A 12,519-nucleotide genomic window follows, 5' to 3' on the forward strand; every position below is an offset into this window, starting at 1 on the left:
CTTCAACCTTCCCACTGGAAAAGCAAGACAACTACATAATACTATTTTAAGGGGTATTCTAATCCTATCATTTATGATTCAAAGATACAGTCTGCAGCATACAGCCCCTTTACTTTTGATTGACTTAACTCAATAATTAAACAAAGTATTCATATATTTCAAGGAAAATGCTAAAAGAGAAGGAAAAATTACCCTCAGGCAATCAAGAAATAGTAGTAGCATGAATAGAGGAATAAGGACTTCACCTCATATATATCATGCTTTGAGTTCCCTGCAACATTCTTAATTCCCTTGAGGTCTTTTTACCTCTTCTAGAAGGTACCAAATTATAACAATTCTTGGAAAGTAAACTAGTAAACCAGGTAAATGAACTACTAATTGTTCCTTCATTATCAATACACAAAACTTCTTTGAGTTACACTTTTCTATGCTAGAAATTAAAAGCATTTTTTCATGGAGCCAAGCCACACAATATTTAAATAGTGTCACAGAAAACTTTGAGATTATGAAAACAATCTTGTAGGTGCCAATCGGAAACACATGCCCATCGGTAATACATGCTTCTCAAGTAAACAGTATTGCCAAACTGGTTGTAAAAATGCATTCACAAGTATATAAGGTTGAACTGTAAATGCATTTCGATCTCATACATATTCTCTTTGTCACCTGGCTTAATTTTATGAAACTGTTACTTTCTTATTTCCAATCTCGTGACTCGTTGCAAATCACTGTCACAGATAGCTGTTTCATATTCATTAAGTTATCTTTATCTTAACTTGAAAACAGTTTACCTACTTTTATAATTATTCTTATTTAAAATAATTCTTAAAAATTGCTATCCTTTTGTCAACTTTATACAAGAATAATTCTTCGGGATAAAATGATCACTAAGCAAGCCCCTGTTCTTAAATGTGGATAAACATCTGACACATATTCACAAATTATAATTATTGCCATTATAAAACTAGAGATTTACTCAACGCATCCATATAAAAATTGCAATGAACTTCGAAGTTAATTAGCTAACCTATAAAGAAACTAACAAATTCAAATTAAAATGATCAAAACAAAATTTATTAGAATTGTTATTTTCTTAAATTCTTCACATGTGAACTATCACAGTATGCTGACAATCAACTTCATACTCAAAGTTCCAAACTGGACTGCATTTAAATCTTAATTGCTAGAGAAAACAGAAACTTTGCATCCATTTTAAACAATTCTAGTACACAATCTAGAAAGCTTTGCTGAAACAGAGAAAGCAGTAGTTACAGAGCAGTTGGAGGATGGGAGTTGGAAGTGTTTAGCCACTGAACTTCTGCCCTGAACTTTCCCTTCTGTGATAAAAACCGCGAAACCAGACAGCAACGGAGCCCCCTGTCAGCACTGTACTGTGGGGCACTTATCTTCTTACCCTGCGTGTGCATGGACAGAAGAATGAGCAAGGAAATGTGAAGCTGCCAGTTTACTTCTTCCAGCCAACCTACTGCAGCCGGAGAGCAGTCAATGTGACCCGCCTGTTTAAGCCTCCTGTTTCTTGCCTTTCCTTCTTTCACTGAGACTCCTCTGCTGCCACTCGTCAGAGCTTCAGGCTAGCCTGCCAACAAGCCCTAGACAGGACCGTGAAAGACAAGCCTGTTACAAACTGGTTCTGTCACCACAGAGACTTCAACTGATCACCTCGTGGGGAGGACAACAAAGGGCAGTGAGGACCCCAAGCCGGATTGTTTTCTTAAGAAAGGAGCCTGACCCAGCTGCCCACACAAGGGCCAGCACAGGCGGGACTTTGCTCTGGACTGGCCATGCCAAAGCCCCCACACCTCCCGGGCAGCTGCGGGGGGGTTCCAAAGCAACACACACCTACACTTTGCTGTCATGCAATTGCTCATTTCTTTCGTCAAAGCTTTTTTCTCTGCTAGGGATTGTAACTGTTTGGGAATTGTAGAAAGACAAAGAGAAATAAAATTTTTCTTTGATAAAACGACAGAAACACGTCACGGTGTCATGTTACAGCAATTTTCTCACTACATCAAAATTTAAAGAATGAGGCAAATGCCTCTAAGTCATGTGCACAGATACAAAAAAAGGGTCACATGTAAAAAGCATCTTTAATGAGTACTTCAAGTTAAAATATTTCAGTTAAGCTACTCACTAATTTGAAGTGACTATAGTTTGAAGTTTCTTATATAGAATAAAGAGTACTGTGACCTAACAAATTCGATTATGTAATTAAAACCAAGGTAAGTTATTCAATTTTTTGAGATATTAACTGTAACTGTGCCTCAATGTAAACTATGAACATTTTGTAAAATTTCAATTTTCCATGATATTGTGAGTGACCTTTTTCAACACTAAAAGAACTTTCTCAAGGACTATTTGTATTCTTTTATTCTGGGAACTGTCAATCATAAAAGAAATGTGTAGAAACTACAGTATCACCAGAGACAAACAGAAGTAATGAAACCTAGTCGGTTTGCACGATAAAGAAGTTATGATTATGAGAACAGAGACATAGTTCCATGCTTATATCTAAGATAGCATCAGAATGTGTTTACCTGAAGTTTTAAGAATATTTTTTTTTGGAAAAAAAAATCTCTGCCATCTTCTCATTTTTGGAAGACACCCCGACTTCTCTAAACACACCAGCACCTCCCAGAACTACCTTCCTAGGTGCCATTCAAACCTATTCTCTTGCTTCGAGTAGATCAACAGTTGCTCTTTAGGATTTAATGACTACTACTATCACTCCCACATCCTCAAGTCTCAGTTTCATCAGATGGAATTTAATAGAAATGCAGTATTTTTAATCACACAGAAAATTATGGCGTATTTTAAGCTTAAGAGACTACATATTTTGCATTTCACAGAATCCGTGCAACTTACTTGTCAGGAAAATCTGTTCGGGGGTAGTAAATGAGATAGTCTTTCAGTATCATTTATCCACATCCCTTTTAGCTAAGAAGAGAGATTGAGGCATATTAAATGAATACGGGGTGATCAGGAACAGAGGGGCAGTACGAGGGAAAAGCAGACAAGAATTAAGCAGTAGACTCTCTTGTTCAAACCTTCTATATTCGGCTCAAAGCCACATCACAACATGGTTCCACTGCTAATTTGGAACCTAGCCTTGAGCTCTGGGATGAGGAGTGAACGGCTGAAATGTGGGACAGCTCCCACTGCTCACATTTCCCCAGTATGGGCATCCGTAAATGGTGCAAAGCATGAAGAGAGAAGAGTTGCTCTCTCCCTAGAATCCTAATTCAGTTCAAAACAATCCATATCAGCAACCATTTCTGATTCTATATTACATGCTTGCTAGCTGAAGTAAATGCACTCAGGAAGTTTACAATACCACAGAAGAAGTTTTATATATATATATATATATAAATAAAATAGAGAACTAAGGTAAAAAGGTAAGCTGCTTTAAGATGAAATGCCTTCAAATGGAACAAAGATGGAAAATCACAGTAAGGGATGGATTAGACTGGGCCAGAAATTGAAAGCAGGGCTGGATGCTGAAATACAAACTTTATACAGAGATAGAGGAGATGGAAAGGGAGAAAATTATATGAGCAAGGATTAGAGGCAGGATTAAATATTTCATTTGTGCAACAGAATGAGAAGGAAAATCTTACTGGCGCAGACAGCTCCTATTAGTAAATGGCTGGAGAGAAAAGCTAGACAGAGTGGAACCAGGTTGTGCAGGATTCTGAAAGCAGGTTACAGACTTTAGGCTATACATTATATAACTAACCAAAAGGCTTTGGAGCATGGACTGGCTTAATGATTTTTTAAAAAAAAGGTTTAGGATTTCAGAATATAGGATGAGTCTCTGAACCTAAACTTCTAACTAGGTGAGGAGAAGTGAAAATTGGAAGCGTGAGGAGAGGCTTCCACTTAGTTGACTGTTTCGGTAATACAGACGTCTTTCATCTATACTACTAAGAAATTTAAGAGGTAGCCCTATTAATTCCCTCCATTTTGCCTTTATTATTTAACATATGCTGGGTGTCAACAATGAAGGAGATGTTCCATACAATGCATAATTAAATTCCAGACAAATAGGATCAAAGATCTTTAAAAAAACAAAAACAAAAACTCATAATGTAGATCAGAAATCTGAGTGAGCAAAAAAAAAAAAAATCCAGATTTGCATATGATTCAGCCCACTCACCTTAAAATTCACACCAAATGAATCTTCGAAGAAAGCTCTGAGAGAACATTAAAAGAAAGGTCTCCATTTGAAAACACACTGTGCGAGAAGGGCAAGGGAAAAGGAAAGGACGAGAGACAGCACTACCAACACGAGCAGGACATGTCGTTGCTATACACTATTTGTAGAATTCTTATACAGACCCACTCATGCTAGATTTATGAAGTCTGTGCTGTGAAGCAGAGAGCGCCTAACTGCTATCTGAAAGAACCCTGGGCAAATTATTTCAACTCTCTGTTCTACAGTCTGCTCATTATCCAACTGGTAAAATTACTGCATGAGTTCTACAAGTAAACGAATACAAACTACTGAATACAGTGCCCAGAACACAGGAGGACATCAGAAAATGGTCAGCAATTTCACAACAAATCTCACTAATCACGCTCCTGCCTCTTGACCAAAAGAAAAAAAAAAATTATTAACAATAATGTTCCTTAAAGTAACATTTGCCAAACTGTTTCTGTCACAAAAAAATGTGATCACTAAAACAAGAATACAAAATATACCATAGGTTAAATCAAGGTTTTATAAATTTGTATTACACCCACAAAGGCAAATATTTATTTAAGCCATTTATTTTTACTTCATTTATTAAGTAATCATGCAATTAAAGCAGAAGTACACAAAATAGCTTTAAATTATGAGACCACCTTTCTAACAATTACCATTCATGACTTATTTTCACAACGAACCTCCCTTAGTCTCCAGATTTTATGTATTTATACAGCTTTTTAAACTGTTATTGGGAGACTGCGTGTAGTGAATGGGGTAGGAGAACATTAAAAAGACAGTGCCTGCCTTCAGGACAAAACCTACCCTGTAATGGGTGAGGACAAACAGTCAAATAATGACAATGCAAAACCGTAACTGCCTGCTACGCTGAGGGAATGTGGAAAGCACAGTGGATAAACAGAGATTAATTCTGGCCGGGGGTGGGGATCGGACTTGTGGGGGAGAGGCATTTGAACTAGGTCTTCAAAGATAAGTAGGAATTCACTGGGTGAGGGGAGGGCAAAAGAATCCCAAGCAAAGAGAACAGACAGCACAGACATTTATGAGGAAGAAAAAGAGTATCTGCAGAGCACATGAGAAACCGGGTATCCATAGAGAGCAGTGAAATGAGGCTGGAAAAGGAGACTGGGAGACACTGGGGAGGAAGGGCCTTACAGCTCCTAACTTGATTTTGATTTTATCCTACATACACTGGAAGCAATGCCTTGGTTTCTGAAGGAGGCGTTGGCACAGTTACCATTGTGCGAATAGACTGCAGCCAATTCGTGCAGCTGATTACATTTCGAAAGAAACTAGAAAAGTTTTTGAGATAAGATGAAGAATATTTTCCTTTTTATGTAAGAAAATACAACAATACCCTTATCATTCTTCATGAGAACAATAAGGTGAGTGTTATTTTTTTTCATACTTTAACATCTCTGCTAACATTGTTTGGGACAACGTTTACCTTTCAATTAAACTTCTGTTCAAACACACAGGCACATAAAAACAACAGTTATTTCCTTTTTCCTATTAGAAGCTGAAGCATTTTAGGTCCCTACCATTCCATGGAGCTTTGCAGTAAAACAGTTTTCAAACTTTCATACTGGTTGTGCAAAAAATAGTAAAGTGTGCTCAGAATTGTACTGGCTAAGTCATTTTATTATTCTGATTTTCAGCTATACACGTACGTAGTGGACATAAAAAGTTACTCCATTATGGGGGGAAAAATGAACAAGAGAACTCAAGTGTACAAAAACTTTTTTTCCCCCTGACTTCAGAGTTTACAAAGCAACAGCTTCAGCCCACTTTCAGGCTGCCTCCTGCCTCCCCAACCCGTTCTAATTTGCAGCATTCCACATCACTAGTCATTAACAACCCGACGTTCCCTTCAGCTGCACAGTGAAAGTCCATCACATCATTACAAATAAACAATCCCTTCCTCCCTCCAAGGAATGACACATTATTCTGAGCACGTCTTCTCTCTGCTTTCACTGCACTGCCAGGTCCCCCGTGAGTGGGAAGGGGTAAAAAAGAAAAAACTATCCCACAACTTGTCTAAAGCATGTAGAGGATGATTTGTGTTCTAACTTACGGGATATGACTGTCACCGGTGATCGGCTTTCAGGCCTAGATTACATGTGATAAGGGCTGACCTTCTTTAAGTATTCCACACATTATGCACTCATGGAGAGCGGGCAGGACACAAAAGTCCTTTAGATGTTCTGGACATCAATCAAGCACACAGCATGGAGCCTGCCAAACTTTTCTTCCATTTACTCAGGGAGAGGAAGGGGGAGTCCAAGGCAGACTTAATAAAGTTTAAAGCTGTGCCACAGTATATTTGGGGAGACCATTGTTATTAAAAGGGTGTTATTTGAAAAAAATTCTCTATAGTTAACCACTAGTAACAAAAAATTTCACACACGGAGACAACCAGATTTCACTTCAGCTTTAAAATGTCAAAATCTTTACTTATAAACCAGGTTTCATGGACTTTAGCCAACTGATTTTATTTTTTCTGAAATAATTGTTCACTAAGTATATAAAACAAAAACTAAAAATATGAATTTTTATAACAAGCATCATAAAAGGTACCCATTTTGAGGCACTGAAAAAACAGTAGAGTATCTGTTATAAAATACACTGAACATATCTTTATGTAAATTAAACTTCAATCAACAGCATAAACCACTTTTCACCTAATACAAGTATCATCATTATTAACAGGCGAGAGCCCCAATATTATGAAACAGACATGATAATATCTTCTGATAAAAGCTTTCGATGTTGGTCTTTTATCATTGCTACTTCTCACAACTCATTAAAAGGATTTGAGATAGCTTTTGAAAGAGAACAAATAAGCCTCAAACTTTATTCTCCTAAGATGCTGTAACACTGTGTACTTGGAGGGCATAATTTGGTCATCAGCACAACCAAAACCATTACAGCAATACACTTCATGGCATTTTCTAGCAGAATGATATCTTAAATCTAAGACAGTTTCATTTACCTAGGGATTGCAGAGTTCTCTTTTAAAGCTCATGTCAGACAATGAATATAACAAGGATGTGGACAGCCTACATACAAGATAAGACTAGACACAAAAAGCAATTAACATTAAAGAGTAGAAGAGAACTAAAGACAACTTACACGATGAAACTACTAATGAAAATCAGCCTGGTGAACTTAAGATAAGCTAACAAGAAACAAAACAAAACAAACCTCCAGGCTGCCCCAGGACCCCTAAACCCCATATAGGCATAATTCTGGCTCAGTTACTACCTGGCTTCCGTGTTATTCAACTAAATGCTAAAAAGGTCACACTTGTACCCTAGTGATAGGGAGCAAGTGATACATACAATATGAGATTATTCTCTGTCATTCGCTACAGAGAAATCCATCACCTGGTCAATACGATTATCTCAGGTCAGACACTAAAACTGAATGTGAGGAAGATGCCTTGGCAAGGGCTGGAAAGTAACAAACCCAGAGAAGATCAACAGGTTATTTGTAGACAGATTATAGGACAATGGTGATGACACATAACACTTGGTGACTTTTACTCTTTAGACACAATGCTTTGTAACTCATCAGTGTGTTGCCTCATGAATCCTCACTGCTTCCTTGTGTGGCAGGTAACATCATTCCCATTTACAGATGAGAATCCTGAGTGTATCTGAGCCAAGGAGGCCTGGAACTGGTTAAGGGTAGAGAGGATCAGACACCAGTACATCACTAACTAGCGACCCATGTGTGTTTGCTCTGCAAGAAATAACTGGGGCAGAAACAGTCCATGCAGTAGGTGCAGGACTCAGACTCTAGGGGCTGGTGAGACTCATTCAGGGAACATGACTGCCTGAAGGCTGGAGCAAGTGAGGGGTCAGGTATCCTGAATCCCAAACCTCTCGGTTCAGAGAAGGACAACAGACACGCTGGAGGCCATAGCAGTGAACGCAGAGGGCAGTGGTTTCAGGTGCAAGGAGAGATGGACCTCTCCTCCAGAGGATGAACAGTAGTTTATAAAAAGCATATTAATAATAATTAAAATAATCATTAATGTAAAGCAGTGTCATGTATACATATTTTTAACTTGCCCAGCAGCCCTCTGACGCAGGTGTTATTAAACACATTTTGTAAGTGAAGCCACTAAGGTGAGTGAGGTCCCTCAGAACTGAGAGGCTTTCTCCCTCGAGCAGACCTGTGCTTTAGGAGGTACAGTGAGGCAACGCTGCAGGCTTAGAAGAAAGTGGATGAAGGAAGTCACAGGAGCCATGTAATGTAGTCCACCTCTCACCACATGAGTCTGAGTTTGTTTTAACAAAAGAGGCTGTTTTCTTTACAGCATGAGAAGGCAGTTGAGAAGATCTACTTTGCCCCACTTACAAGGAACCATGTGATAAAGGGGGTTTTGTCGTTTGTTTAAGTAATAACAGAAATACCCTAGTATCCTAACACTTTGGCCCCAGACTCCTCAAAATTAAAGTTACACACTAGAACACACCAAAGCTACTACCTTGTCTTACTGAAAGCTCTATTCCAAAGGATACTATCTTCTTTATCAAATTAGAGCTAAAGCATCCCTGTGCATAAAATCAAAACCTATACTGTCTGTATCCCTTGCTAGCGACTACGAAAATCTGAACATAGTTTCATATCAAAATCAGTGTCTTAAAGAGGATTACTATCACTCTTATTTCATCTTAGAGTCAGTTGTGCCTTAATTTCATGCACAGCCAACTTGAACTGATAATAAATAAATTGAAAACAAAATTTTAAATAGAAAGTATATTAATAAAATTTCATTTTATCTTGTATTTTCCTTGTAAATTCCTCTGAATATAATTTAGAAGGAAGGTGCATATTAGTTTACACATAAAAGGGATTATAAAAGCAGTTAAAGTACAGACCTTATTTAAACATTTGAAAAGTCTATGTTTAAGTTCACACATCATACAGAGACAGCTCCTAGGAAATCCGTTTTCCACTCCTTGGAAAATATATAAATATATATACGTTAGAAATGACACGAGACAAAGTTTTTTGAAGTAACAGAGAAGACATTCATAAGAAACATTTTAGTTTATTCAGCACAGAGTAGCTTCCCTGTAGTACTTTCTCAGCAGTAGTGCTGCCAGTGTATGACCGACACGCCTCTTAGCAGACTTAGCTCTTAGTGTTTTAAAAATTGATGCCAGAATATAAACACTACAGAAAGCTAAATTTTAAGGTGATATTTAGAATCTTTGTGCATGCAAAAATATTTTCAAATAAAAGTAATAATGCCACGATTTTCAGTTCAGATTCATGCCATGCTCAACCCTTTCATCTCTTCTACCAGCAGAAGTCAACTGTGTACACTGAAGTATTTTCCTAATGACAGATGGCTGATACCAAAAGGATGCCTGAAACATACTGTATCTGTATACATACATACACACACACACACATATATATAACTCCCTCGTCTTCTTTCACCTGTCTCCAGATATAAAGCACAACTGCTTAGTGTCTTGAATTTTTTTTTTTACGAAAAATGACATTTTCTGATAATCTCATGAAAGCATTTCTAACAGACTCCATAAATAGAGAATTTTCACAAGACTGAGTGTTGGTTTGGCTGTTTAAACAATTAGTTTGTAAACAACAAATAAATAAATGTAAAGAAACCCCAGATATAGACCTTATTCAGAGAAGGTCACAGTACAGTGAAATAAGACTTCAGTCAGTGAAACCCTTTCTTTCTGTGCTCTATCTAGAGCAATGCAGCAAAATCAGAGGATACTAAATGTACATGGAATGATACAAGAGGCTTAAATTATGGAGGCAAAGAGGATGAGGTTTACTGATCATAATATCAGATAAAACCAGCGACATATTTAGACACAAAATCCCTACTAGTCCAATAAAAATATATGAAATTGTAATACAATTCTTATCTAATATAAAAGCCTTGGTTACACAGGGATTCCTTTATCGTGCTCTATGTTTTTTTATTATAGTTAATCAGCACTTTGTGTGGTTATATCTGCTACTATCAAGCACCAGCTGAAAAAGAAAAATTGAGTCAAGCAGCGAGTTACTTTAAGGATTATGACAAATGAAACATTCAAATTAAACCTTAACCAACCTGAGTAAAACTTGCATTTTTCCAGATGATTTAAGGCCCATTAAGGTGACCAACCTGATTTAAATAGTCACTATGATTTCTACTCTGAGGTCTCCCAAAGTTTACAGTAGAAACACTTCAAAGTCCTCAATGTATCTCATTAGCACCTCCACCAAAGGATGTGCAAAGAAAAAAGGAAAAGAAGTTCAAAAGCAATAGCTGCTCATTTAGAAACACTTGTCTAAAAAGGATTTTTCAATTTTTCATTAAAATGTTACGTATGTAATCAGAAACTGACAACTGAACAAAATATTTACTTCACTCTATGAATTAAGGCAAAAGAACTACAAGTTATTCATCGAAATTTAACTCCTGCCTCTTCAATAAAGAAACTTGCCTCACTTTGCATCTGTTATCTAACATTACATCTTTGTGTTGGTTTTCACATTATCTCTTTCTGGAAGTTTATTAACAGAAAGAGCCTATGGAAAGTCAACGCTTTTCTGAATTGCATAAGAAAGCTTTTGATTAACCTCATATTGGGCTACAAAAGTATCAAAGAGCTGTGAGTCCTAGAGCAGATGCTTCTGATGTCCTTACAAAGTCTTTATGATGGTTTACAAGGTCATATGAGAGGCGGCTTCCAATTGTCTCACTAAGTGGGCTCTTCTCCCACTGCTCTCCCTCTTTCTCATCCTGTTCCTCAAACACAGCACGCATGCTCCAGCTCAGAGCTGTCTGCCTCCTACCCCTCCGCCCAAAACACTCTTCCCTTACGTATCTACTTAGCTTTCTCCATCATCCTCCTTCAGGTCTTGGCTCAATCTCACCTTAGTGAAGCCTATCCTATTGCTCTTCTTACGACAACAACCACCCCCAACCCCAAATCCCTCCCTGACCCTCCTGGACCTCTATTCCCACCATTCTAATAAAATTCTTCTTTCCAAGGTCAACAGATCCAACAAGTTTTCCTTATGCTGTTTTACTTCCCCCCCACCCCACTCATCACCTTCTAACCACTATGTAATTCACTTACTTACTGTATTTATTGCTAACTGTCTAGCTTCCCTCACCCCTCTAGAATGTAAGGACCCCCAAGGGCGTTACTGATCATTGTCCATTTTGCTCACTTACATACCATAAGCACCTGAAACAGTGACTTTTTGGAAAGTATTTCCTGTGACCAGTCTTCTCTCTCTCTTCCTAAAATACCTGACCTTTAGTGCCACCTTATTCTCATCCCAATTACTTTTTCCTTGTAAATATTTGCCCTCTGGATTCTACTCCCATCATTCTAATGAAATTCTTCTTTCAAAGGTCAACAAACCCAATGAATTTTTCTCAGTCTGTATCCTTTTCATCCCTAGGCAACACAAGACACCCTTCTTAAAAGCCTCATTCATTTAAAAGTAAATTGAACAAACACGATTTACTAGGTACTCGCGAGCAGCTCTTCCTTTGGTTTCCATGATGAGGGCCTATTCACCCAAGTTTCTTCCTCTCATGCTCGTGTAAATGTAGGTAATCATGATTCGTTCCCAATGATCCCTTCTCTCAAATGTATTCCTTTGTAACACCCAGACTTCACCTAATACAATTTCAACTACCAGGATAGATCTTTTTTTGAACCACCACCCCATATTTCCACATCCCACTGCACGTCTAAACATTACTCCTCCTCCTGCCGCATTTCAAATTTTACCTCTGTCAGCTCTGTGCCTGTTATCACACTTTGCAGCCACCTGGCTTTAAGCCCTTCTCACTTTCTATATGTTGGGCATCTTCCATTTGTTTGACGCAGAGCTCTACCAAAACAGAAGGTAAAAAAACAAACAGACAAAAACCAAAAAATGGTCACACAAGCACTTTTTTACCTCTCCTGTAGCTGGGATCTGACTGCATGACTGAAACTTTCCAAATCAGATGCACCTCTCCCGGACTTTACACGAATTTAATCAAGACCTCAGGTTATCCATTCTGACTGGCGCTGGTGGGAGCGGCAGCAGCTATATTCATCCCAAAGGCAGCAGTGCAGCAGCCCTCACGGGAGCATCCAGCTCTAGCGATGCTGATGTGAGCAGGGCAAGTTGGGGTGTCTAGGCTCAACTGTGGGAACAGCTGTGTCCCACAGGTAAGTGCTCGGGTGGAATTTTAAGTACCAGGAAGACCCAGTTGATTCTCTCAGCAGAAGTAGATTTTTCCTCTT

General features: G+C 38.2%; 1 protein-coding gene across 6 annotated transcripts in view; it reads right to left on the reverse strand.

Annotated features, from left to right (window-relative positions):
* BMPR1B (bone morphogenetic protein receptor type 1B) overlaps window positions 1–12,519 on the reverse strand; it is a 348,600-nt gene that overhangs the window by 98,383 nt on the left and 237,698 nt on the right. The window contains exon 1 of one of the 6 annotated variants that reach the window (XM_045515706.2): window positions 1,415–1,710. The exons of 4 other annotated variants lie outside the window; for them this stretch is intronic. Coding sequence is in view for 1 of the 2 variants with exons in the window: in XM_010953553.3 (XP_010951855.2) it covers window positions 1,415–1,427 (13 nt within the window). In the remaining variant the exon portion in view is untranslated. Of the gene's footprint in view, window positions 1–1,414; window positions 1,711–12,519 lie in introns of those variants that run through there. One more of the 6 variants, XM_010953553.3, reaches the window with a different exon arrangement.

This window comes from Camelus bactrianus, chromosome 2, assembly GCF_048773025.1.
Source record: "Camelus bactrianus isolate YW-2024 breed Bactrian camel chromosome 2, ASM4877302v1, whole genome shotgun sequence".
NCBI classification, from domain to species: domain Eukaryota; kingdom Metazoa; phylum Chordata; class Mammalia; order Artiodactyla; family Camelidae; genus Camelus; species Camelus bactrianus.